Genomic DNA, 26534 nt, shown 5'->3' with positions numbered 1-26534 from the left:
CATTCAAAGACAAAATTATCAATTAAAAAATTTTTTAACCATGACATATTCATTTCAAATTAATATACGATGACAATAAACATTCTTATTTATCTAAATAATGTACTTTAACACATAACAAAGCAAAAAAAAAAGCTTCATTAGAAGCGAAATTGTGCACCAATTCTATATCGGTGGGACACTTTGCAGAACAAAACATCCAATTAATAAATATTAATACAAAAAGGAAAAGGAAATTTTTTAACTCGCTTGTGAAAGGTAACCTTATCACCTTTAATAAATGACACATTGCAACCAAAAGCACAGCAGGATTTCAGCATACAGAGCGATTTCTTAAATACTCACAGGGTCCACCCAAAGAGTGGTCTTTTGAATAACAAGGAATTTCTTCTTACCACTTCTGAAAGTACTCACTCGTCACATAGTTAGGTGTAGGAAACAAAAAGCAACCCTGCATGCTTTATCTATTGTTATATTATATCTATATGATTTATCCAGTCTTTGCTCTACAACAGTATTTTTTGCCTTTTTTGCAAATTTTTACACTACAATGTTGAACTGCTGTCTTTTGATACAAAAATAATTCTGATATAACAATGAATTATTTTGTTGGTTGGCAGAGTAAGAATTATTACTGAGGTTTCACTGTATTAATTAAAAATTATATAAATTTATTATGATATTCATAATAAATAGATATTCATAAGAAACTTTTCACTTCTCCCACCAGGTGTCATGGGCTGTGTACTGGGAGTACTTCAAATCCTTTGGTTTCTGGGGTTGCTTCATTTCAGTGTTTGCAATGGCAGCATCATCAGCATTCAGTTTGGGCAATAACCTGTGGCTGAGTTATTGGAGTAATGATTCACTGGACCCCAATAACGCTGCAGATATTGGCTTACGAAATCTTCGTCTGGGAGTGTATGGTGCGCTTGGTGCCGGAGAAAGTATGTATGGCTAAAAACACTCTTATCTCAAAATTTTTCCTATTTTAAATTAATATTTTCATGCTATCAGTATTTAACAAAGAACTAAATATCAGTGAAACAGTTATTCTTTTTCTGGAAGCTTTCTGCGATAACTTCTTTTTCTGCGAAACATTTAAATTTTTCTTTCAATGTATTTAAGATTAATTTGCACGATTAGCAGTTCAATCATCTAATCAGGTATAAGTCTGAACTGAGATCCTGGAAAACTATAAACACCTCTTGATTATGCTAACCACTAGACTTTACAAAATGTTGAGTGGGGATTGCTGCAGTCCTCTATTGGGAATTAAAAATGGTTTACGGAAAATTCACCGACAACAATTCACCGCCATGCAATTCACCGCTAGGAAAATTCACAGACCAACAATTCACCGCCATGCAATTCACCGCTAGGAAAATTCACCGCCCAACAATTCCCCGCTAGGAAAATTCACCGACCAACAATTCACCGACGACAGTTCGATGTGAGTCAGTTAGCGAGGGAATGAGCGATTGAGTTACTGAGTGAGTGAGTGACCCAGTGAGTAAGTGATTCAGTGAGCGAGTGGGTTACTGATTCAATGAGTGAGTAAGTCAGTCCGACAGTGAGTGAGCGAGCAGCTAAGTGAGTGAGCGATCTAGTGAGTGAGTGATCTATTGAGTGAGTAAGTGCCATGTCCTAAAGATATGGCGGAAAGTTTAAATAATGACTTTATGAGAAGAAATTCAAATGATACGGATTTGGGTTGCTGTATTTTTGAAATATATGACATCCATATTTATTGTGGGCATCTTTTTCTCGCTGGGCATTTTGCCTGTTGTGGCCTTGTATTTGTATAAATTACAAATTGCTGTTGCCCAATACAAGATAGTATATTCAACAAAATTCCATTAACTCTGTTTTACTCAGAAACTTCTAATGAAATGTTAAAAGGGATAATAACAGAATTAAAAGATAATAAAGTAAGTGGATACGCAATGAATTAACTTCCTAAAAAAAAAAAAAAATGCTTAAAATCATCTCCTGTTATCACTTTGATGTTATAAAAAACATCGCTGATCATCAGTAACCAATGGATTTTTTTTATGCTGAACTAGCTGTTACCCGCGATTTCACGTGATGAACTTTCAGGAATCCCGCCTTAGTGCGTATCTATATGTACTCTATATTTACTATATATACGTATATATATACTTCCTATGCAACGGAAATTAGTGACGATTTTTTTATTACAGGAGTCGGTGACGTTTTTTGAGTGATGGAAATCTGTTACGTTTTTGTGTTACGGAAGTCGGTTACGATTTTGGGGTCAAGTTTTCATTTAACTCTTGCATATATCGGGACCCATTTGACACATCGGGACCAAGTAATGTGCATGTACCCAGAGTTTCCCACATCCTACAGCAGGTCCCCTAAGCTGAAATAGATGGCGGGCCCCCAAACCAGCTTTTTCACGGGCCCCTCTGTGCTTAATTTATAGTGTGAAAATATCAAAAAGCGATAAGAAACGTTCCGGCCCCTGTCAGCCCTGCCCTCGTGGGGGTCATGCCGAGAGGTATGTATACGTAAAATATACATATATCACCAGTGCTCGCAACGTACAGGGTCGGGGTACCCGGGGGATTGCACATATACCTTCATGGGGAAGTTAAAAGGTTTCATTTCCAGGGGTCCTTGCGATAGTGGAAGCCCAAGGTATATCCAGTCTGGGACCCCATAAAATTTGCGAATTCGGTCAAGGGTAATTGCGTGGGGGGGGGGGGGGCTGGATTTTATTCGTTGGTAAAATGAATATTTGCAGTGGCCCTCACAGGGGGATGCCCGATTGGCTTCCAAGGCAGGGGTCTCGTTTCATTTTGGGGGCACTGGATGAATCTCATTCTTTTCTGTCGTTTAACATTGTAAAATTTTCAACAGCGGAAGCCCGAGATAAATCCAGTGTCTGGGTGCCCCACTAAATATCTGTGTATTGGGTCCCCGTTACTGGATGTGGGCCCTGGATTTTATTCGTTTTAAAATTTTTGTGGCCACTCAAAGGGGGTATGTCCGACAAGCCTTCAGGTTGGGGCCCCATGGAAAAGTTGACAGGTTTCATTTCGGGTGTCCCTGGATGAATCTCATTGATTTTTGTTGTTTAACATTGTAAAATCAGATTCATAATGTGCTGTTTTCCTGTCTTTGCAGTTATCTTCACGCTCTGGACGTCGATTTCTCTTAATCTGGCATGCTTAAAGGCATCTCAGTATCTACATAATGGCATGCTCACTCGAATACTTAAAGCACCCATGTCGTTCTTCGACACAACCCCAATGGGAAGGATTCTGAATAGGTTCTCAAAGGACATTGATACAGCTGATGTCACTATCAGGTTTAACATAAGGATGCTGTTGAGTCAGAGTTTCAGAGCGCTCACTGCTTTTATCATCATCTGCATGGAAACACCAATTTTCATTGTAGCATGCATACCATTGATGGTTCTGTACTACTTCATGCAGGTGATTGATTTAACTCTATCCCATTTATTGTATGTATCAAAGTTTTTCAACTATTAAAAATTGCCAAGTGTGGCAATTGTTCATCTGTGGCAGCTGGTGATTGTGTTGCTCTACAACACAGTTCTTAATTGAGATAAAAATTGAAAATCACTGAAAAAGAAATGTTTTTCTTTTAATAGACTAGTTTTGCTGAAAATTGAGGAAAAAAGAAAGATTTAAAATTCTTGGAACATTTAACAGATAAGGTTAGAAATTCTTGCCAAGTTAAAAAGTTCCAGAATTTTTATCAAAAGAGAATGAGAGAATATAGAAAAGTTAATATTTGCACCCAAACACAGTGAAACCAGTCTAAGACAGGCACTGTATGAGACAGAAACCTATCTTTACCAGAATCAAACAATAGTCCTATTGATGACACAGGTCTACAAAAAATACCTTTTAAAATTGTTTTAGTTTCGATAACTGATTTTTACGTTATTTTCAGTGATGATTCCAAAAATGAAATTCATTTTTTTTCTATCACGTGAGGTTTTTTCACAAAACAATTTCATAGTTTGGGGGAAATATGACTGAAATCAAAATATTTTGACATTTTTATTTTATCACTTCATAAATGCGCAGCCTACTTTACATTTGTATCCTATCCTACTAGCTCTGTCATTATGATAGTAATAAAATTATGAAAGTATATAAAATTTGTACTCATTGGACCTGTTATGAAACTGTACATAAGATTTTAAAATTATTTTCCCAGCAATTGACATTTTTGAGGCGGCCACTGATAGATGGCTCCTTTATTTCCAACCCAACTCATTAATGGTAGTAAGCTGCAATATAAGCGATATGGCCAGAGTTGGTGTTTGGTAAAGTAGTAATTGGCATCCAAAAAATTATACATATATTAAAAAAAAATTCTAATTATTTTTAAGACAATTTTTTCATTGCAGACGTGCATAATTACTGCTTTTATGTGCACCTTTATAAAGCAGAAAATGATTGGTCTCTTGACATTCTGTTTCATACAAGTATCCCTGCATATTTAACTACTCTCTATGCTTTCACAACTCTTGTGAATATAGCATCACTATATACAGTGAAACCTGTACGAAACAGAACGTCAAGAAACCAAAATGAAATTCCGCTTTAGTCAAATTTCAATTTTGTAAAGATGCCCATTAAAGCACATCATCAAACAGACTAGCTTTTTATTCCATTCCAGACAGGTTTTCGTGCATACAGTGTCCACCTTAGACAGGCTTTACTATACTTTCCCCTTACGACACAGCATGACAAAATTCGCTTGAGCCAGTTCTGTTACACACGTCCTGGACTGCATATCCAACTTTAGTATATCACTTTATAGTGATCTATCATTTCCAGACCTGCAAAATGATGTACACATAAAGGATGTACATACTTGTTTAAGTTAGATATTTTGAGGTTGTGGGGGAAAATAGAAATTCAATTTTTCCCATTTTGCCCAAAAAACCTGCCCAGGTTGGTTTTTTTTACTACTCTGGTATAAGTCAAGTGTTGCTGTATTCAGTTTGAAAATAGTCTTTAAATTAAAAGTACACAATAAGAGTACGATGGTTTTTACACATTTCGTTAGTTGAATTTTTTCTTTTTAATATGTTAATGGACTTAATTTACCTATAATATATTTTTTGTTTCGTCTCAGAAATTTTACATTCCATCGACCCGTCAATTGAAAAGGTTAGAGTCAGTGACTCGTTCACCAATCTACACCCACTTTTCGGAAACCATAACTGGAGCTTCATGCATTAGAGCTTTTCAAGCTGAAAAGCAGTTTGTTCAAAAAAACAATGAACTTGTAGATACCAACAACTCATGCTATTATCCGAGCTTGGCGGCATCAAGGTGAGAACTGGTTACATAAATTTTTGTATATAGAAGAGTGAAATTCTTACCTCCATACTTTGTATATTTTGGGATTCTTACATTGTGTATTTGGGTATGAGAAATTCTGGGTGATTCCATAATTCTCCTTGCCCCGCATTTTGCTGACAAACCACTTATTCTAGAGGCATACTTCCAATTAGAAAATGTGTCCAAAAATAATGTATAGAACTCGATACGTCATTCATGTTGTAAGGAGCTGTATAGTTATCAAAATATAAAAATTAACTATTTATATGGGACACCTTGTTCTCAAAACCCAGTTAGAGAAAGTTGTTGCCCTGCATCTTTTTAGGCTAACAAGAAAATTACATGTTTCCGAGTGCAATATTTGCTAAGATATTTGAATTTAAAATTAGAGAAAGGTTGGCAAAGAACAGCATGAAAACTATCGGACAATCCTTCTTTCTCTTGTTTACGCCATTCTTTCTCAACTTTTCTCAGATTTTTGAATTTGAGTATCTCTGTGAATATTGCACTTAGAAATGTGAATTTTTTTTTTTGGCATCAGGATAGACGGCAACAACTTTCTAATTGGGTTTTTGAGCACAGAGTGTCTGTTTAGAAAGTTAATTTATATATTTTAATTGCTATACAACCACTTGCAACATGAATGGCATGTATTTGAGTTCTACAAATTATTTGGGTTCTTTTTCTGATTGGAAGTGTGTTTCTAGGATCAATGGTTCACCAGTAAAATGTTACAAAGAGAATTATGGGATCACCCTGTATGTATGTATGCATTTTTTTTGTTTCCAAGCTCAGACTTGCAGATTAATGTTTTTTTGTATTGTATTATAGAGTTATTGGAGAATTTTTTGTTTCTCTTTTATATTTCAGGTGGTTAGCGATAAGGCTTGAATTTATAGGATATTGCATAGTTTTCATGTCTGCAATTTTTGCTGTGTTTCTCCGAGCCAACCTTGACCCTGGTATCACCGGTCTTGCTGTCACTTATGCTCTACAGGTTTGTTACATTTTTTTAACATTGTGGAGAATTTTTTTTGGAAAACAGTGGTATTTTCTGCTATTCAGTTGCCATTGAACTAATGTTGAATTGTGTAACAATTTTTCCTATGTACATAGGTGTATCAGGTAATTTTCCATTGTGCATGCATTATCTTCAAAAATTTGTGTCAAATTTTAATGGTGCCAGATTGAGGGGTTTCTAATTACAAGGCACCACTGTGTCATCTTACTTTTTCATTGCATAAATGCAATAATACTGAGTACAATGTAAAAAACGCAATTCAAACATACCAATTTGATTTAGGAAAAATAAGTCCAGGTATTTTTTTTTTCTTTTTTGCAGATGAGATTTTGTAGTGTAATAAAAATATGTGGCAGAATTTCATGCCGAAAACAATTTCCTGAGATCATGGTGTCTCCTTTTTATTTGCAGATCACTGGCATTCTGAACATGTTAGTTCGAGCAACTGCAGATGTTGAGACTAATATTGTGGCTGTTGAACGTTGTCTGGAATATACTCGAACTCCTACTGAAGTGAGTTGAATCGATTTGAAAATTGAAATGATCACAGTCAAACCTCTCTAAGTGAAAGATTTTAAACCTTATTTTTTTCCCTTGGCCAGATACACAATATCCACTAAAACGATTCATTCACTTAATCATTCTTACTAAATAAACGCAGAAAATGTCACATTAAAATTTTAGTACAAATATTTTGATATTGCACAAGTATAGCTTTTTGCACACATACATTTTTGCTACAAATATGCGTATAATCAAACATTAGTTTTCATTGTGTTTCTGTAGTGATGCTTGATGTGTATGGAAGCATTTTAAGTGTGAAACTGCTAAAACAATTTTCTATGCTTGGATCCAATCCAGAGTAGTTTACTCTATTACAGTGTGGGAAGGTGCCTACCACGATAACATCAAGAACTTAAATAACATCTATAATCGCATAAAACGTAAGGTAATAGCATTTAATAATCCAGATCTACTGAAATCAGAAATTTTAATACTTGATCTAAGGCAAATTTATGTGTGTAAAATGATAATTTTTATGACTAAAAACCATAATTTACTTCTCAAAACTAATAACGATAGAACCTCAAATAGATACAACTTGTATTCAACTCCAAAAACAAATAAATACCTTGTTCAAAAAAGTATAAATAATCCTAGGACCAACCATTTGTAACAAATTCGGAAAAAAATTATAAGACCTTATAATAAATAAACATCTCAAGAAATAAATTTTGCACACTCTTAAACTCTATAACAAATTTTGAAAGGTTTATTGGAAATATAAATAAATAACCAAAACAAAATTTGAAATATCTATTATAAAAAAAAAAGAAGAAATAAATCAAGATCATGCCGTTTATTATATATAGTATTTTTTTAAGCTCTAGGACGGACCGAATGGGTCCCTAAGAGCTGCATAGTGTATGTTTTGTATTTTTTTTCTGTTGTGTATATTTATTTTATTTTGTATATTATTTGTATTTTGTATTCATGTATGCTGTTTTGCAATTAAAAACAATATCGAGATTGGGTTCCGTTTTCAAAGTCAAATATCAAGGGTCAACGCTAGCCCAGACTTGTCGTTAATTCCTTTGTGTAAAAAAAAGGCATGACTTGTCTGAGTTTGGAGTTTATAGTGGATTGAATGATCCTTGCAGGTTGTTATATTGGATGGAAAATAATACGAGATGAATAGGAAAACATTTGGAGCTTATCGTACCGGTCATTATAATGGAATGGTCACAATACTGAGTGCTTGTTATAATGAGTTTCCACTGCATATAGGAACAGGATGAGAAAAATATCCATTTAGGGGAGGTTTATGTTATTCATATACAGATGCTGAACTGTATTCATTTGAATCGGAATGCCTTCTCAATTCTTGTTTACAGACAAATGTTTGATACCCATTTGTTAGTGATAAGAAGAATTTTTTTATGCGATAAGGTTTCAGCACAGTTTACGCAACTAATAAATCAATCCATTTTAGGCTGAGTGGTTTGATGAGGAACACAAACCGCCAAGCTCATGGCCTCAAAACGGTGTCATCGAATTTGATAAGTATTCCACAAGGTACAGGGAAGGGCTTGATTTAGTTCTGAAGGATATATCCTGCCATATTATATCAAAAGAAAGGGTGAGCAACCTCTCTTACTATCCTTATTGTTATTCTGTCATTATGTTATTATTACTATTGTTATTCTGTTAAGAGAAGAGTATGTTTAAGAATGAAAAAGTAGTAATGCTTTTTTTTTTTTTAATCCACGTTTAGATAGGAATTGTTGGTAGGACAGGGGCTGGAAAGTCATCATTGACTCTTGCGCTGTTTCGAATCATTGAAGCTGCTGGTGGAAAAATTGCGATTGATCAACTGAACATTGCCAAGATGGGACTCCATGATTTACGATCAAAGCTCACAATTATTCCTCAGGTGAGTTGTGATATTTGTTACAATAATTAATAATTTGTTATTAATTCATGCCCCCCCCCCCCCCCCCCGCCGTGTTCAAGTTGGGCATTATTATGAAAATTCAATTCTTAGATAGCCTAAAGTAATCCTGTGCTGCTACTTTTTTGTACATTTGTAGGACCCTGTACTTTTCACTGGCTCACTTAGAATGAATCTTGATCCATTTGACAAATACAGCGATGACGACATATGGGTGGCCCTTGATCTTGCTCATCTGAAACCATTTGTTTCGTCACTGGAAAAAGGGCTGCAACATGACGTGGCCGAAGGTGGTGAAAACCTGAGGTGCTTGTTTTGGGTTTTTTCTTTTGTGCACATTACCTTAACTGACCATTGAATCACAATCATTACACTCAACTAGCACAAATGAGTAATGTAAAGAATACTTGTTTTCTTGTATCTTGGCCACAGATGTGGTGTTACCTATCTACAAATGTACAGGGTGGTTCTACTTTGAGTGAACCTATTCAGAGTAGTCTAGAACTGTGTGTCTTAATTCTGTAGCGACCTCTACTTGAACTTTTACCGATTGCGAAAATAATGACGTCGCACTTCGCAATTTCCTGGTGCGAATATTTGTTACCTAGCAACGCAAGTTGCGATAAAAAATCGAATGTTTTTCTTCGCAGTCGGCAAGCAACCATTGTCATGTGATGTCTTTCATTTTTATGTGTCCGTACCAAATTAAACATGTATTATTTAAAACCTTCTGATTGTTATTATATTTAATAATGGAGCTCAACAACCGGTCCTACAGATAGGCGCCTACACACCAGTGCCCTGCATCGGTCCCTAAACTGGGTACCTAAACTGGCGACGCCGGACGTGATTTCGAACAGCGCCGTGATTTCGAACAGCGCCATGATTTCGAACAGCAAGCTTCTCAAGGTAAGCGAGTAATCGTTTCCTCCGTTCCAAATGGACAATCCGCCGAATGTCGATCGCGTCGCTATAAAGCCGCTTCCATTTTGGAGAAACAATCCAAACTTGTGGTTTATCCAACTAGAAGCACAATTCTCGATCGCAGCGATAACTGCCGATGCTACGAAGTTCAACCATACTATCGCTGGTATCGATGCCGATATTTTATCGACAGTCCAAGATTTAGTTCTAGAACCTCCCCAGCAGAATAAATACGACGCGCTGAAGACACGATTGATTCAGGTTTACGCGGAGAGCGAATCATCGAAAATCCGTACGCTACTGCAAGGTTTAGAACTAGGAGATCAAAAACCATCGCATCTGCTTGTCCGAATGCGTGAGCTTGCCGGACGTAACTTTAGTGATGACTTGCTGAAATCGTTGTGGTTAGCGCGACTCCCCGCTAACGTCCAAGCTATACTAGCTGCTTCGAGCGAAGGGCTTCCCCAACTCGCTTCGATGGCAGATAAAATCGCTGAGTTGGCCATTCCAAATATCTGTTCAGCATCCGGTCGACCTGAGAACGCAATCAGCCAATCACTGGAGCAACAAGTCGCAGCTCTGACCAAAGAGTTGAGTGAGCTGAAGGCCGCTATTCACACTTCACAGCGACAGCCTAGACCTCGATTCCGTCATCGAGAACGGTATTCTCGCTCGCGATCCTACAGCCGAGCCCAATACAAACAAGCTGAAAATGGCTTCTGCTTCTATCACACCAATTTCGGAGCTCAGGCTAAGAAATGTCAACAGCCCTGCTCCTTCAAAACCTCACCGGGAAACTAATAAGGCAGTCGTCCACCGGCCAAGGCCACGGCTGCCAATTCGTCGACAGAGTCATACTGGCCGATCCTTCCACCAACTGGACTTTTTTGATCGACACGGGCGCTGATGTGTCAGTCGTCCCGCGAACTGTCGTCAATACCCACAAGAAACCCGAGAAGTTGATTCTTACAGCCGCCAATGGTTCCTCTATCTCAACTTACGGTACCAAACTTCTAACATTGAATTTGAACCTCCGAAGGACATTTGCTTGGCCATTCATCATAGCCGACGTAACCCAACCAATTATTGGTGTAGATTTTCTATCGCATTTCAACCTGTTAGTCGATAGCAAACATCATCGCCTCATCGATGGAACGACCTTGCTATCCACCACTTGTTCCATTGCAAGAAATATCGCAGCTCCATCTTTTTGCTTGAACGGTATCGATCTATTATCATCGCCATATCGGGATATAGTCAAAGAGTTTCCTGATATTCTCCGTCCACACATCCAAAATAAGAAAATTAAAGAGCACAATATCAAGCACTTCATTGAGACTACGGGTCCATCAGTTTTTGCCCGACCTCGACGGCTTTCCACGGAAAAGTTGAAAGTTGCGCGAAAAGAGTTCGAGTTCATGATGCAACAAGGACTTTGTCAGCCTTCGAAGAGCAGTTGGTCTAGTCCACTCCATCCAGTGCCAAAGAAATCTGGCGACTGGAGACCGTGTGGAGACTATAGAGCACTCAACAAAATCACAGTTCCTGATCGTTACCCGATTCCTTTCCTCACAGATTGCTCGCACATTCTCCACGGAACGACAATATATTCCTCAATCGACCTGATTAGAGCGTATCAACAAATTCCAGTGCACGAGCCGGATATTCCAAAAACAGCAATTACTACACCGTTTGGACTCTTCGAATTTCCGTATATGACCTTTGGATTACGCAATGCAGCGCAGACCTTCCAGAGATTCATGAATACGATCCTACAAGGATTGGAATTCGTATTCTGTTATTTAGACGATATCCTGGTAGCTTCTCCAGACGAGCAAACTCATCTCCAACACTTACGTGAAGTATTCAGTCGACTTGACGAATACGGACTGTGCATAAATGTGCCAAAATGCATATTTGGCGTCCCAACCATCAAATTCTTGGGATATGAAATTAGCAAGAATGGACTCAAACCGTTATCTTCCAAAGTAGATGTTATCAAGAACTTTATGCAACCCACTTCCGCCACTTCCTTGCGCCGATTTCTGGGCATGTTGAATTTTTACCACCGGTTCATACCTAAGTGTGCAGACCTGCAGCGACCACTCACCGCTATGTTAGCAGGTCATGCGAAAAACAGCCGGAAACCACTCAATTGGACTCAACAAGCTTCACAAGCCTTCGCCGATGTCAAGGAAGCGCTATGCAATGCCACTTTGCTCGTTCATCCAAAGCCAAACGCGCACATTTCTCTCGTAACAGATGCATCGGACAATGCCATCGGTGCAGTGTTACAGCAAGAGCATGACGGTGTGATCCAACCCCTCAGTTTTTTCTCTCGCACACTCTCCCAGTCTCAAGTAAAATACAGTGCGTATGACAGAGAACTTCTAGCTATTTATAGCGCAGTTAAACATTTCAAATGCCAGCTAGAAGGACGTCATTTTACCATTTATAGTGACCATCGTCCATTGATGTATGCCTTCAAACAAGACCCTAACAAAGCTTCGCCTCGACAACTACGGCAATTAAATTATATCGCAGAATTTACTACTGATATCAGGTATATTCCCGGACCAAACAATGTAGTTGCTGACACTTTGTCACGCATCGCAACTATTGCTTCTCCATCACCAATCGACTACGATGCGATTGCCGACTCTCAATGTGACGATGAATTACGTGAACTCCAACAAAGCTCATCATTGAAAATCGTCAAACTGCGTTTGCCGGACAGTAATATAACGAAGCACTTGTTTTGTGACATTTCTACGGGACACATCCGTCCTTATATTCTAGAATCACACAGAAGACAAGCTTTTGAATCACTCCATACGCTTTCTCATTCAGGTATCAAAGCTACTACCAAGTTGGTTTCTCAACGCTTCATCTGGCGCAACATCAAAAAAGATTGTCAGGCGTGGACTAGAGCATGCATTGCATGCCAACGTTCTAAAGTTCACCGACACACTCGTTCCGCTCTGGCCGAATTCAAAGTACCAAACAATAGATTTCAACACATCAATCTCGACATAGTTGGCCCATTGCCATTATGCCAAGGCTCACGGTACCTCCTAACGATAATAGACAGATATTCCAGATGGATCGAAGCCACACCTATGCCAGACCAAACTGCCGAAACAGTCGCCAAAGCCCTAATTGCGACCTGGTTTGCCAGATTTGGCATACCACAGAAGATTACCACAGACCAAGGAAGACAGTTTGAGAGTCATCTTTTCCAAACCTTAAGCAGATACCTCGGATTCCAACATCACAAGACGAACGCATATTATCCTCAGGCGAATGGACTCATCGAGAGACAACACCGATCTCTGAAAGATGCCCTAAGATGCCGAATCAAATCCCATGCAGCTTGGGTTGACGCTCTTCCGTTAGCACTACTAGGCCTGAGATCAGCAGTGAAAGAAGATTTAGGATGCTCCTCCGCCGAAATCCTCTACGGATCACCATTGCAACTGCCTGGCGAGTACTTCTCCGCAATACCAGACATCAAACAATCTGATTTCGTCCATCAACTTCAAAAACTAATGCGTTCAATGAAACCCATACCTACAACAACTCACGGATCTACGCCAACATATGTTCCTACATGTCTACAATCCGCATCTCATGTCTTCCTGCGTAACGATGCACCACACTCTGCCTTGCAACCAACGTATCAAGGCCCATTTCTGGTCAAAGATCGACGAGATAAATTCTTCGACATCGACTTCAACGGGACATCCAGGAGAATCTCCATCGATCGGTTGATCCCTGCTTTCTTAAGTGACCAGCATACTCAAGTGCCTTCGACGTCACCCGTCCGTCCAAGTACAGTACCAGCAACTGTGACTCGTTCCGGTCGTCATGTCCACTTCCCCGACAGATACTCGACCACGACATTTCGTTGACACTAGGGGGGGAGTGTGTAGCGACCTCTACTTGAACTTTTACCGATTGCGAAAATAATGACGTCGCACTTCGCAATTTCCTGGTGCGAATATTTGTTACCTAGCAACGCAAGTTGCGATAAAAAATCGAATGTTTTTCTTCGCAGTCGGCAAGCAACCATTGTCATGTGATGTCTTTCATTTTTATGTGTCCGTACCAAATTAAACATGTATTATTTAAAACCTTCTGATTGTTATTATATTTAATAATGGAGCTCAACAACCGGTCCTACAGATAGGCGCCTACACACCAGTGCCCTGCAGCGGTACTTAAACCGGGTGCCTAAAATTCTTTTCCCCTCATGCCCCCTTTTTGGACCATATATATATTTTTTCATATGGTCCCCCTTGTTTTATGTCATCACAGCTCCAAAATCCAAGAATGAGACTCTCTCTCTACTTACTAAGTATGATGTTCTTAAGTCAGCCACCTCGTTGGGCAATTTGCCTGTTGTGGCATTGTATTTGTAAGTCCATTTCTGAGTAAATTTCTAGCATAAAAAAATTTATACATAAGGTTGTTATATGGGTAGCTCTACAGGATTCTCAACCCCTCTGCACGATCTCAGTATGTGGTATGCCACAGGCAATGAAATTGTTTACCGCCTGATTATTTTTTAAAATAATCATGGTAAAAATTGTTTATTGCATAGAGTAGCTTTAGTTTACATTTACTTTACATTTTACTTTAACATCACTTTTTTTTTTGCAATTTTAGAATCAAAATAAAAAGAATATATAAATTATTTTCAGCGGAGCTGCACAAAGTTTGATTTTTTTTTAAATAATTTAAATACTATGAATAAGGCCTTGGCATTTGAATTTCTGAACCAGCTTGACTGATTAAAGTAGTCATACTTCTTCCCCCACCATATTTTGTCTGAATGCTTCTCATTGGTAGTTTTCCCCCCACAATTGTCTGTGCCCCCCAATGACCTTTCTTTCTGTCAAACCGAACATGGCCACATCAGTTTTAGCCACTTTTAGCCCTTGCCTTTGTCAAGGGATGGGACAGTGTCTGAGAAAAATTAAACATTAAATGTGCATATACATAGAATTTACATATATACAAAATTTTATTGCACAGAAAATGGGGGGGGGGGCGAAGAAATGCAAAAATACAAAGACAGTGCTAAAATGAAAAAGTACAAAAGCAGTGCAAAAAATAAAAAAAGGGTATGTAGATTGATGCTTAAAACACCTACCATAAATTGAGAAAACTTAAAAGGGGAAAATAAATACAGTCGAATCGCGTGTTAACGAATACCGTTATAGCGAAAATCTCGTTTTAATGAACACTTTTTTAATCCCCCCAAATAAGGAACAGTAGGAACTGTTTACGTAGGAACAATGTTAGGTAACCTGGAATTCCTTTATAACGATTGATTCCTCCAGTCTCTTGGCGTTCGTTATAACGGGATTCGACTGTAATTAAAAAAAATACACACATTATATATACAGGGTGTACAAAAAGTGTAGAAATTTTAAAAATGAATAAAAACCGGAAAAATAACAGAAATAGAAACAGTTTGCATCCTAGGTTACTGGAATTTTTTTAAGACAGGAAAAAAACCTTAAAAAACATCTGATAGGTGGCACTAGTACGAGCGACTTTGGTGGAAATATGCAAATGAGACGGCTGTAAGAACTTGCGCCCCTAATCCACAACCAGTTCACCATTGTAAATCAGGTATGTGGACCTGCTGCACTCTGCCATTGCTGGACTTGTGACTCCCCTGCAATGTGTTATCTCATGGTGGTAGTCATGTGGAACACACACTGCTGTAATAAACAATTTAGAGGCATTTTGTTTTTTATTTGCATATCTTTTCTTTGACTTGTGTATGTAAGTGCCACTTATCGGCTGTTTTTTTTAGGTTTTGCCCTTTCCTAAAAAAATTCACATTACCTAGTTATGCTAACCCTGCAAACCGTTTTTTATTTCAGTTATTTTTCCGGTTTTTATGAATTTTTAAAGTTTCTACAGACTTTTTTGCCAACCCTGTACAATAGAATTTGTCTTAGAAGAGGACCCCCCTTAATGACCTGCCCATCTTCCCCATTCACTTTACCAATGGTCCATGATTTTCATCCATGGTCCTTTTGGAACAAAGGTTCAATAGATAGCTCACTGAGCTCTTTGGTAACATGTAGTACAGCTAAGTGGCCTGCAGACTTTATTAGAATGTCAAATATGGTCCATGGTTCAAGGCGCCCGTATTAGAACATTTCAGGGCAACAATGGGGTCATATGACCCCGGGTTGAGAACCATTGATCCAGAGAGACTTTTAGTCATCATTTTACCAAGGATTAAGCTTAACACATGAAAGTGATTGACAAATATGTAAGCAATTATACAACATGTATGAAGATGAAAAGGCTATGCCTTAAATAGGGCAATCTGCAATTTGCATCAAATTTTTTTGTAATGCTATCTAATGGCAGAAATATCAACTCTATTTTGCTAATTTCATCCCTCCTCATGGCCATGGTCTGATTAATTCACATTCGATGAATTCATATTCTTTAGACTGTGTCATTTATATACAATTATTTATTAGAACACATATTTACATGCTCGTGAGGACGACAGAGACGTCAGTGAGTGGCATAACGTAAACGCGAAATACCTAGAGCCAGACGGCTTTGACTTGCAATTTTTGTGCCGCTTCTACCAGGAGAAATGATAATTATATCTTGGTGACACACCACAGCGCCATCATGCTAAGAGCACTACACACATATCTAATCCTATGATGAAATGTTGAATAAAACTTCTCTCTGAGTCGCTTGAATAATAACCACCTTTTACACTAATTATTTACAAGATAATTATCCAACATTTATTTAGGTGTGGGTTGTGCCATGATAATTATATACAAAGCTTTAAATTTGTATTTTGCCAAACCTTTATGCCTATCTTGTTATTGCACCATTTCACAACACACAATTATTGATATGACATGATTAGAATTTTTTGTCGAAATCTCAACATAAAATTTATTTTCATATTCATTACCAGATAACAATTTTTTTCATGTCTTTTTTTTTGTAGTGTTGGTCAACGGCAGTTACTATGTTTAGCGCGAGCTTTACTCAGAAAAACAAAAGTACTTATACTAGATGAAGCTACAGCTGCCGTTGATGTAGAAACTGACGAAGTCATACAGAACACTATTCGAACTGCCTTTGATGATTGTACAGTATTCACCATTGCTCACAGACTCAACACCATCATGGATTATGACAGGTGAAGACACATGTTATTTTTATTTTGTGTTGCTGTTCTTATGGGTGGGTTCTCACTATGCATGCTACATATTATCCTCCAGTGATTTATTGAGATCAAATGGAATATTTATGGGTGACTAGGCATGCGGCAAGTAGTGAATACACTGCTCCTCAGAATCATGTAAAAGTCACAAAATGCGAAAAGGGTAGCAGAAGTCAAGGAAAAAGTCCCGAAATTAGAAAGTGGGTTACAGTTTTTTCCCTATGAATTGTTTTTCAGATTTATTCTAGTAAGTTTCCGTTCATGACTTTATTGCAGAAAATCACGGCTTTTTATCAAATCTACCATTATGAAAGTCTGATAGACACTCGTGATTGTGCAGTAGTAGTCACCTAAACATTATCTTCACTAGTTTCCAAACAAGCACAAAGGCCAGTCAGTTTCTTTTTAAAAAAAAAAAAAAGCCATCACAGTGAATACCTGAAACAACCCGGGATTTTTATTGTCAATTATCATTGCGCCAAGTATTGACGAAATGTTTCATTTTGCTAGTAAAAGAGCTATTCTGCCAAATAACAAGTTTTAAATTGCCAACGTTTCCAAATAATATGTTAAATCACCAATATGCCACCAAATAACGTGTGTTAAATCACACGTCAATGATGTCACCAAATAAAAAGTTTTGAATCACCAATGTCGTCAAATAAGTCGAGGAAAAGTCACAAAATTTTACTTTGGGTATGCCATTCCATTTTCTAAAATTTTAATCTAAAGCTGGACTTTTTCCCTTTTGATCTAAAATCCTGCATTTTTTTGTTCAGCTATTGTGAGGTGAACTAGAATGAGACTGTCTAATGCATATCCCAAATTGCAATATTTTTTTTTTCAATGCATAATACACTGGTGTAAGAAATTAAGAGAATTTGCAGACTTGGTCGATTATCACTAGAACTACTGTACCGATTTTAATGAAATCTGATATGTACATACATTGATACAATACAAAACAAATAACCATTCAATAATTGTAATACACACGCATGATCGTGCGTAACACTCGTTGGAGTCAGAAGGTATGAAACAGCGGTTGCAGAATAAACAAAAAAATGGGTTAATAGATGGGTTAATAGGGGGGGTATGGTCCCCTCTTACAGATATACAGGTCTCGCAGCGTGATTTCATACTTGAAATAAGGCAGTTTATCATTTCCTGCGGCGATTGGTCCCACTCGTTCTGCAACACTGTTTTCATTCCCTGGATGGTTCCCGGAGGGGGGTTGCGAGTTGCAATTGCCCTCCCCAGAGCTTCCCAGACATGCTCTATAGGGTTAAGGTCTGGAGATCTGGCTGGCCAATCCATCCGGCGAATATCCTCACTCTCTAGAAAATCGTTGAGCAGAAGAGCTCTATGTGGCCACGCATTATCGTCCATTAAAATGAACTCAGTGCCAATTGCACCCCTGAAAAGGCGAACATAGGGCTCCAAGACCTCATCCCTATACTTCACACCAGTCACAGTGCCTCTTTCAAAGACATGGAGCGGTATGCAGCCATCCAACATGATGCCTGCCCAGACCATTAAACCTCCTCCGCCATAATGGTCGATTTCGCGGACATTGGAGGGTAGGTAGCTGGTCCCTGGTTCTCTCCATATGAACGTACGGCGAGAATCGGTGCTTAGGCTGAACCGGGACTCATCAATGAAGAGAACGGTCGGCCATTGATCCATACTCCAATCTCTATGCTCTCTGCACCATGATAAACAGATTCTCCTGTCCGTAGAAGTGAGTGGGACGCAAACAGCAGGTCTTCTTGCAAACAACCCTTTCTCATGAAGTCTTTTGAAAAAAGTCACCCTTGATACACGGGTTCCTGTGGCTGCATACAAGTCACGAGAGAGCTGAGAAGCTGTAGCACTCCTGTTACGCCTCGCTATAATTGACAAATGGCGATCTTCTCTGGCCGTCATTGCACTTGGACGACCTTGCCCGGGCTTTCTATCGATGGATCCGCTATCCTGGAACTGTTTCCATAAGTTACACACAACGCTGGGCGTTAAATTGAACTCTCTACAAATCTGGACTTGAGATTGGCCTGTTTCTAGCCTCCCCACAATTCGCCACCTCATTCCATCATCTAAACGTTGGTGGTTACTCATTTTTACTGTTACAATTTCAAATTAACCGATTGCTGCAAAATAACACCAAGAAATTCGATGAGGTGTGCTAGCGAACAAAATGCATCTTAACTTACGCGCGCTTATAAAGCCTGTTTCTCTACTGGCTCCGCCTACACACACGTGTACGCTTACGTATTTGACGTACAAGATTTGCATTTTTGTCTAGAAGCAGTGGGTTTTACATTCAGTTCAGTTGTTTTCATGAAATTCAGTAAAATATGCAAATTCTCTCAATTTTTTTCACCAGTGTACGTTTCATAGATCCCTTGAAAAGTCTTTCAGAAAAAAAAATTGAATCTGGTGAACTAAAAGAGCATGTACCATAATACTATCGTAGTATGGCTTATACACAAGGATTTTGAATGCAATATTAGATCATATTGAAAGATAATCAACTGGATCTGCTGGCAACGAATGCGCGAAGGCACAGAATGTAAATTATTATTTTATTCTAGCCTTGAAACTTTTTACAACCAGAAGTCAAATGTTGCATTAAATTCAAGACATGACTACAAAATGTGGTGACTGAAATAGAAATAGCGCAGGATTCCGATTGTAAGCAATACTTCAGATCACGGATAATTTTCTAGGTACAGTTGGCCCACTGAACCTTTCCATCTCTAGATGAGATAAAATTACATCACTAAAAATATCATTTGCATATTTTCACATGAAAGAAAATATTTTCGATCTGCAACACTGATCGAAAACACTTTTCGATCAGTGTATCACTTTTCGATAAAACAAATTATGGAAAATCGTGGATCGTTGATTTTTTGAGCACCTTCATATCGTGTTGAAACGTCTCGTATCCCGATCATGAAAATATTCAAGGGAAAAATCGAGTTGTTCTGTTGTCGGTGCAATGAAACCAGTTTCAATCGTGATTTCAAATATCTCTTCATGATCTTCAGGATTTTAGGCATCGACTTCCGTGACCGTGATGTGAGTTGCGATGGCAAAATATCCAGATTATTCTTAAGACTGATACAACTGATTGTGATTTCGATTATGCACTTGTTTCCCTTGTACAGTCTGATTTTATTCCCGGTCGTGGAAGGGCAAGGATTCGCCAGAAACATGGTCATAACATTCGAGAGAATTTCCGCATTATCCGTGATTATCTTATTCTACAGCCTGTACGCCAAACGGCGTTGCTTGAAACGTCTGGTGAAGGATTTTGATGCACTGAGTAAACGTGCGTACGTGCTGAGGAGTTGGCGTTCTCGACGTCTGGAGGTGAACGTTGGTTTGTTCTTGGTGTTTTTTCTCCCGTCGTTAACGTCAGTGCTCAACTGCTATTTCAGATGGGATTCGGCAGCGGATGGTAAACAAGTAACTTATATTTACGTTGAGAAATTCGCAATTTTCATGCTGATGACCTGTGTTTACACAGTACTGCCTCACATGTGTGGATTGCTTTGCGTCATCTTGAGCCGTGAGATTCAACGCTTGATGGAAGAGCTGAATACTCAATTGGAAGTCATAGATCACGATGGGTCGCTCTTCAACTCGAATTCCATCACTCTCCATTGCCTGTACACGGATATTAGAATGATTGCAAGAGATAGTGATGATTGCTTGTCACTCAGCCTGTTTATTTTCTTGACTAAAAGTTTCCTCCACATGTTTTGTTGCCTAGCTTACATGCTCGGATTCCACAACGACGATTTGGGAAACGTGTGTGTGTGTCGCGAACACTGATTGATTAACCGCAATCGCAGAACACACGATCATTGCAACCGATTGCAGAAGATCAGATGAACAAAGTGTAATTTTTTAATGTTTTTACAATTGTTTTACAAAATAATATACTTTTAGAGATACTTCCCCCCCCCCCCCCCAAACATTTATGTTGGCAACATGGATCATGTTGAAATATTGATTATTATTGTTATTTTTATTTTTTCAGGGTCATGGTTCTAAGTAAAGGTGAAATAGTAGAACTTGATTCCCCCCAAAACCTGCTCAAGGATCCGAACTCAATCTTTTATTCAATGGCAAAAGATGCCGGACTGGTGAACGGGTAGAATGATGGAACACAATGCATGTTTTGTTACGACCAAATGTTAGTTTCGCCCTATTTTCCTATTAGTACCTCAGGTATCCAGCTTGCAGTTTGTGTTCTTTTAATCCTATTTGTTTGGTGGCGGTATTTATGTACGAACAGAAAATCGAAATTTTCATAATTTCTGTGTGATATTTAATCAAATTTACTTTAATCATTAAATGTGCTGGTCTCTTCATCCAAAAAAAAAAAACCATATCAATCTGAGTGTTAATTAGTTCTTCTCGTCCGAGGCTGCTAATATTATGTGTGTAATGAGTTGGTTTTTTTCTCGTGTTTTTGAACCTGTATATTAAGTTTTGAATCTTATAATATTTTATATATTTGTTTCTCTCTTTCGGCTCTCTCTTTTATCCGAAGTTAGATTTTGTTGAGTTCTCATGTGTTACAGGGGATTATGGAAGGTTTTTCCTCGTTTACTAGAACATGTGCCAATGCTATGAGAAATGAATTTGAAATCTATATTTTATTGGTGCTATTATTTGGAGAATGAAAGTTCCTGTGTGCTCTCTCTCTCTGCAACAGTAGGTTTTTGGTTTTTTTGTCAGAAATTTTCATTCTCATACAAAATACAAGTGGCACATCAGTAGTTTGCTTGATACCGTTATGAGATACAGAGTAGTTGTATGTTTACGAGTGGTATGACCTCTGCTGGAAAGTTTTCTAATGATCGTTAAACATGGTTGCTAATATCTTAGATTTTTCCAGTACCAAATTTCTACTCCATCTCACTTAATACCGGAAAAATTCTCGTGTCTTCTGAATCGCCAAAAAATCTCTAATTTAAGGAGGGAAAAATTGCTCTCCAAGAATTCACCCAGAAAAATTCATTACTCTTAGTTTTTTTCCACTCAAGATGATTAATGCATGTCAGATGAATGCAATTAATTTTGTCAGATAATTACACCAGATGTCATCTAGTGTTAGTTTGGCCTCTACGGATAGTCAAATCGGTGAGACGACTGGTGTCTTGGATGATCATACGTCTCGTTAAGTTTGCATGTTCCATTTTTTGGGCATGATTTAATTTTAGTGTAACAATAAAAGGTAATTAAACCTAGGCAATGATTGGTGACTTTGTGCCAATTAAAGATGGCTATCGCTGTGTCACATTTTTCAAAAGGGGTGAAATCCGTGCTTTCTTTTTCCAAAAAGCTTTTTTATTTGAACAGAACTTGGATCCACATAAAAATCATCCCAAATTCTTATTTGCCAAGGTTGGCAGCTATGGAGAGAATTAATACAAAGTTCCACCTCCAGAGGGAAATGAAGTGTTGTAAGAATAGAGACTGCAATCTTAATTTTTTGCAGTTTGTTTGTTACTTTCAATATATTGGCATTCTCTGCCAAGGATGAGTCGCTTTTTGAAATCTGGAATTTTCTCCTCAATGGGCGCGTAAGTTTCAGAAATATCTGAAAACTCGAATGTTCTGCTGAGGCCTGTGAGTAAATGGGGATTTGTTTTATAGCCACTCTGTACTTTGAATGGCGAAAAAAGGGTATTTATACAGTGTAACGAAAGCTTAATTTAACGATCCCATAGTCACGAATAATCTGCGAAGCTTCCTTATTTAAGTTTGTTGGAGTTTTTGAAATTTTTTAAATTGGGTTTTGATGAACTTTTTTTTGCGAAACTTGCTTTTGACAGAATCTGCGTAAGACTGAAAATCTGGAATCCTTATTAGTTTTTGTACATTATTTATCTTTATTTACCGATATTGTTAGATCCTATAATTGTTTATGTTCCAGAATTCGATTCTGGGAGTACAAATTATTTTATTCGATGTACTTGATTTATGATTACCAAAGTTGCACATATATTTCTCCGCCATTTTTTTTTTGATATGTTCAATCTCATGATATGTTTGTGATCTCATCCATGTAAATTATGTGAAATAAAATGTGCGGGAAGGACAGCTAATTTATTGTGTCGTTTCAAGTGTCATCACGAAAAATCTGTAACCAACCAGTATTCTATGTATAATAATCTATGTACACATTAATTTAGATCGGGAGGTTTCGGCAATTTAATTCTGAAGAAAAAATTGTGATAATTTATTCAAATAAGGTTTTATATAGCTTTTTTTTTTCTCTCCCGATTTTGTATTGGTGACTCGGAGTATTGTATATTCGTGTTTATGTGTGTGTGTATGTGTGTCTCATATTTTTTTATATTTGTATTAAATGTTGTCTATAAATTACATGTTGTGTGTCAAGTCTATTGTCATGGATTGTAAATATTTCTCTGCTGTAAAGCAGAATGTACCGAAAACTGCAACATGTGTCGCAGAGAACAATCACTGCTGCTGCAGAACATTTTCAGAAAGAATTTTAAGAAAAAAAAATTTTTTTTTGTGTTTTTCCTCGACAGTTATGGGAAGGCTTTACTGCAAAACATTTTTAGTCAGATGGGGGGAGGGTTTGTTGAAGAACAATGAAAACATTTTGCTTTTGTGTTTCTCTCTGATTTGTTTAATACAGGCGTTTCAAACCATGCAAGGTTTTCTAAAGAGACTCCCTATTAAACTATATATATATATATATATTTGCAGCAGCTGAAGGCAGACATCTTCAGCTGCTGTCCCCGGGTCTACGATGGTCTTAAGGCGGCCTTCATGTACAAATGGGTAGCGGCAGAAAAGAGAAAGAATCTTTTTGCCCGTGCGAGATCTATTTTTGGTGCCCCCATCACCAGACCAACCGTCACCCCGCTCTGTCCCACTAGGGGATATAAGCTGGTCCGTCTCAGGAGACGTGGGCCACGTTGGAAAAATACAATGACATCCAAGACCAGCAAACCACCCACACCAAGCCACATTTTTGGTGCCCCCGACGACCTTCCTCGGCTCAACAATTTTTTTTACCCTCCAACTCGGATTTGGCACCCTTTCGTAGAGAGATGCCCCATATGGCTGCACAGGTCGCGTGGCCTCTGTGGGGTCTGAAAGGCTTCAGCCCAGTTTCTTATAATTTTTGTTTTTTTCTTACTATAGATTCTTTATCGAGGGACCAGTGAAAAATCTAGGAAGTAATGAGTTTTCCCCCCACACACACACACAAAATTTAATACCCTAGAACAGCGGTTCTCAACATTTTTTGACTCGCGGAGCCCTTTTAAGTAAAAAATTCTATGACGGAGCTCTGTACGCATTTTTTTTAATCATTCATCAAAGTTACTGATTTATTTTTACTATTTAAAAATATTTATAATTATTTTCTTAAATTTTACTGGTTTTTTTTATTTTCCTCGAGCGGTCGCGGAGCCCCTGGAGAGTGCACAAGGAGCCCCAAGGGTTCCGCGAAGCACCAGTTGAGAACCGCTGCTCTAGAATATACTTTAAGACATTCATTTTTAAAAATATTGTTGGTGCTGCCATCTTGTTTCAAAATCAAAATTGCTTTATGTGGTGATGACGAAGCTCATCAGGTATAAAAAAACTAAATTCTCAATTCAGCTTTGCTTCTTATAAACAAAGCTTATAAACTGACCTGAAAGATCAAACTTCCAGTTCAGTAATTTTTTCAAGACCCAAGGAGACAGACATCCAAACAAAGGACCTCCACACAAGCAGACGACGGGTAAGATCGTAAAAAGTGAATTGTTCCACACTCCACTTTACAGTAATGTGCTGCCATCTAAACTCAAATTTAAAAGTGACTCATGTGATGATGATGAAGTTTAAAGTAAAAAAAACTATATTCTTTATTCCGCTCAGTTCCTTATAAACAAAGCTCATAAACGGAACTGGAAATTCGAACTGAAAGTTCGGTTATTTTATTTGAGAATAAGGAGACGTCCAAAACAAAGAACCTCTTAATGAGCAGACGACAGACAAGAAGTCGGTTCCCTGCAAGTTCAGCTCACAAACAGAACTGGACGTTCTAACTGCTAGTTCAGTTATTTTTTCAGGACACAAGGAGACATCCAAAACAAGTGACCTGGAGAGAAGCAGACGGCAGAGATTTTGAGGCTTGCATCGAGCTTATTATATTACTGGACGAAACATCCAGCCGCCGCGACATCAAATGCAAGGAAATCACGTGCCTCGGTGAAAACAAAGTTCCCGCCTGGCAATTTGCCCATAGAAATGTACAGTTCGGTCTCTGAATACTGGGTTTTAAAGATTAAAAAAAAGAAAGAACGCATGTAAAGGTGAAAAAAGATTAAATTATTTAATTCATTATTACTGGAGAATAATTTCTTTCATCAATTCTTGACTTTTCCCTCATCAATTCCGGATTTTCTTCATTAATTCTGGAATTTTCCTTCATTAATTCTGGAATTTTCCTTCATTATTTCTTTAATTTTCTTTCATTAATTCTGGAATTATTTCCTTTAATTATTATTTCTTTGATTAATTTTGGAATTGTCTCTTTCATTAATTTTGGAATTACCTCTTTTTTCATTAATTTTGGAATTTTCTGTTTCATTAATTTTGGAATTACCTCTTTTTTCATTAATTTTGGAATTACCTCTTTTTCCTTTAATTTTGGAATTTTCTCTTTCATTAATTTTGGAATTACCTCTTTTTTCATTAATTTTGGAATTTTCTCTTTCCATCATTCTGGAATTATCTTTCATTAATTTTATTATTATCTCTTTCATTAATTTTATTATTATCTCTTTCATTAATGCTGAAATTATCTCTTTCATTAATGCTGAAATTATCTCTTTCATTAATGCTGAAATTATCTCTTTCATTAATGCTGAAATTATCTCTTTCATTAATGCTGAAATTATCTCTTACATTAATGCTGAAATTACCTCTTTTATCAATGCTGAAATTATCTCTTACATTAATGCTGAAATTATCTCTTACATTAATGCTGAAATTATCTCTTTTATCAATGCTAAAATTATCTCTCACATTAATTCTAGAATATTTTCTTTCATTAATTCTGGAATTATCACTTTCATTAATTCTGGAATTATCACTTTCATTAATTCTGGAATTATCTCATCGATGCTGAAATTATTTCTTTCATTTATTGTTTTAAATTCCTGTGGATGTCATAAGAAAATAACGGGGGATTGTGTTTGTTTTCACCGAGTCACGTGATATTCCGACAAAAGATGTTGGGGGACACCATAGGCGGAGATAGACCTGGAAGTCTGGGGGGGGGGCACGATGATGATGTGATGTCAATTCATATATACATTAGATCATTCGACTCCACCTTTGACGCTGGGGGGGGGGGTAATGCCCCCGCCCCCTCGTATCTCCGCCCATGGCTAGAACCGTAACCCTCGAAAACTCGGTTACGGAATAATTATTTCTTTCCACAAAAATTCGGACAATATGGATGATCGAACAAATAAGTGAAAATACGAGTTATGTGGTCTTCAGATAGAG

At 37.7% G+C, this 26534-nt stretch overlaps 1 protein-coding gene across 3 annotated transcripts in view; it reads left to right on the top strand.

Annotated features, from left to right (window-relative positions):
- Nucleotides 1-23394, top strand: part of LOC149078384 (multidrug resistance-associated protein 1-like) — a 60011-nt gene extending 36617 nt beyond the window's left edge. The window contains exons 19-28 of one of the 3 annotated variants that reach the window (XM_089242032.1): nucleotides 731-947; nucleotides 3154-3464; nucleotides 5146-5345; nucleotides 6225-6351; nucleotides 6787-6888; nucleotides 8369-8515; nucleotides 8651-8809; nucleotides 8967-9133; nucleotides 16758-16952; nucleotides 21025-23394. In XM_089242032.1, the coding sequence (XP_089098158.1) occupies nucleotides 731-947; nucleotides 3154-3464; nucleotides 5146-5345; nucleotides 6225-6351; nucleotides 6787-6888; nucleotides 8369-8515; nucleotides 8651-8809; nucleotides 8967-9133; nucleotides 16758-16952; nucleotides 21025-21142 (1743 nt within the window). In that variant the 3' untranslated portion in view covers nucleotides 21143-23394. Of the gene's footprint in view, nucleotides 1-730; nucleotides 948-3153; nucleotides 3465-5145; nucleotides 5346-6224; nucleotides 6352-6786; nucleotides 6889-8368; nucleotides 8516-8650; nucleotides 8810-8966; nucleotides 9134-16757; nucleotides 16957-21024 lie in introns of those variants that run through there. The other 2 variants (XM_089242031.1, XM_089242033.1) reach the window with 2 other exon arrangements.
- Nucleotides 23395-26534: the final 3140 nt, after the last annotated feature.

Source organism: Pholcus phalangioides, unplaced genomic scaffold (genome assembly GCF_987345545.1).
Source record: "Pholcus phalangioides strain wild (caught in Gottingen) unplaced genomic scaffold, Ppha-v1.0 ptg000014l_1, whole genome shotgun sequence".
Taxonomy (NCBI): Eukaryota; Metazoa; Arthropoda; class Arachnida; order Araneae; family Pholcidae; genus Pholcus; species Pholcus phalangioides.
This window is presented reverse-complemented; position numbering and strand designations above follow the sequence as displayed.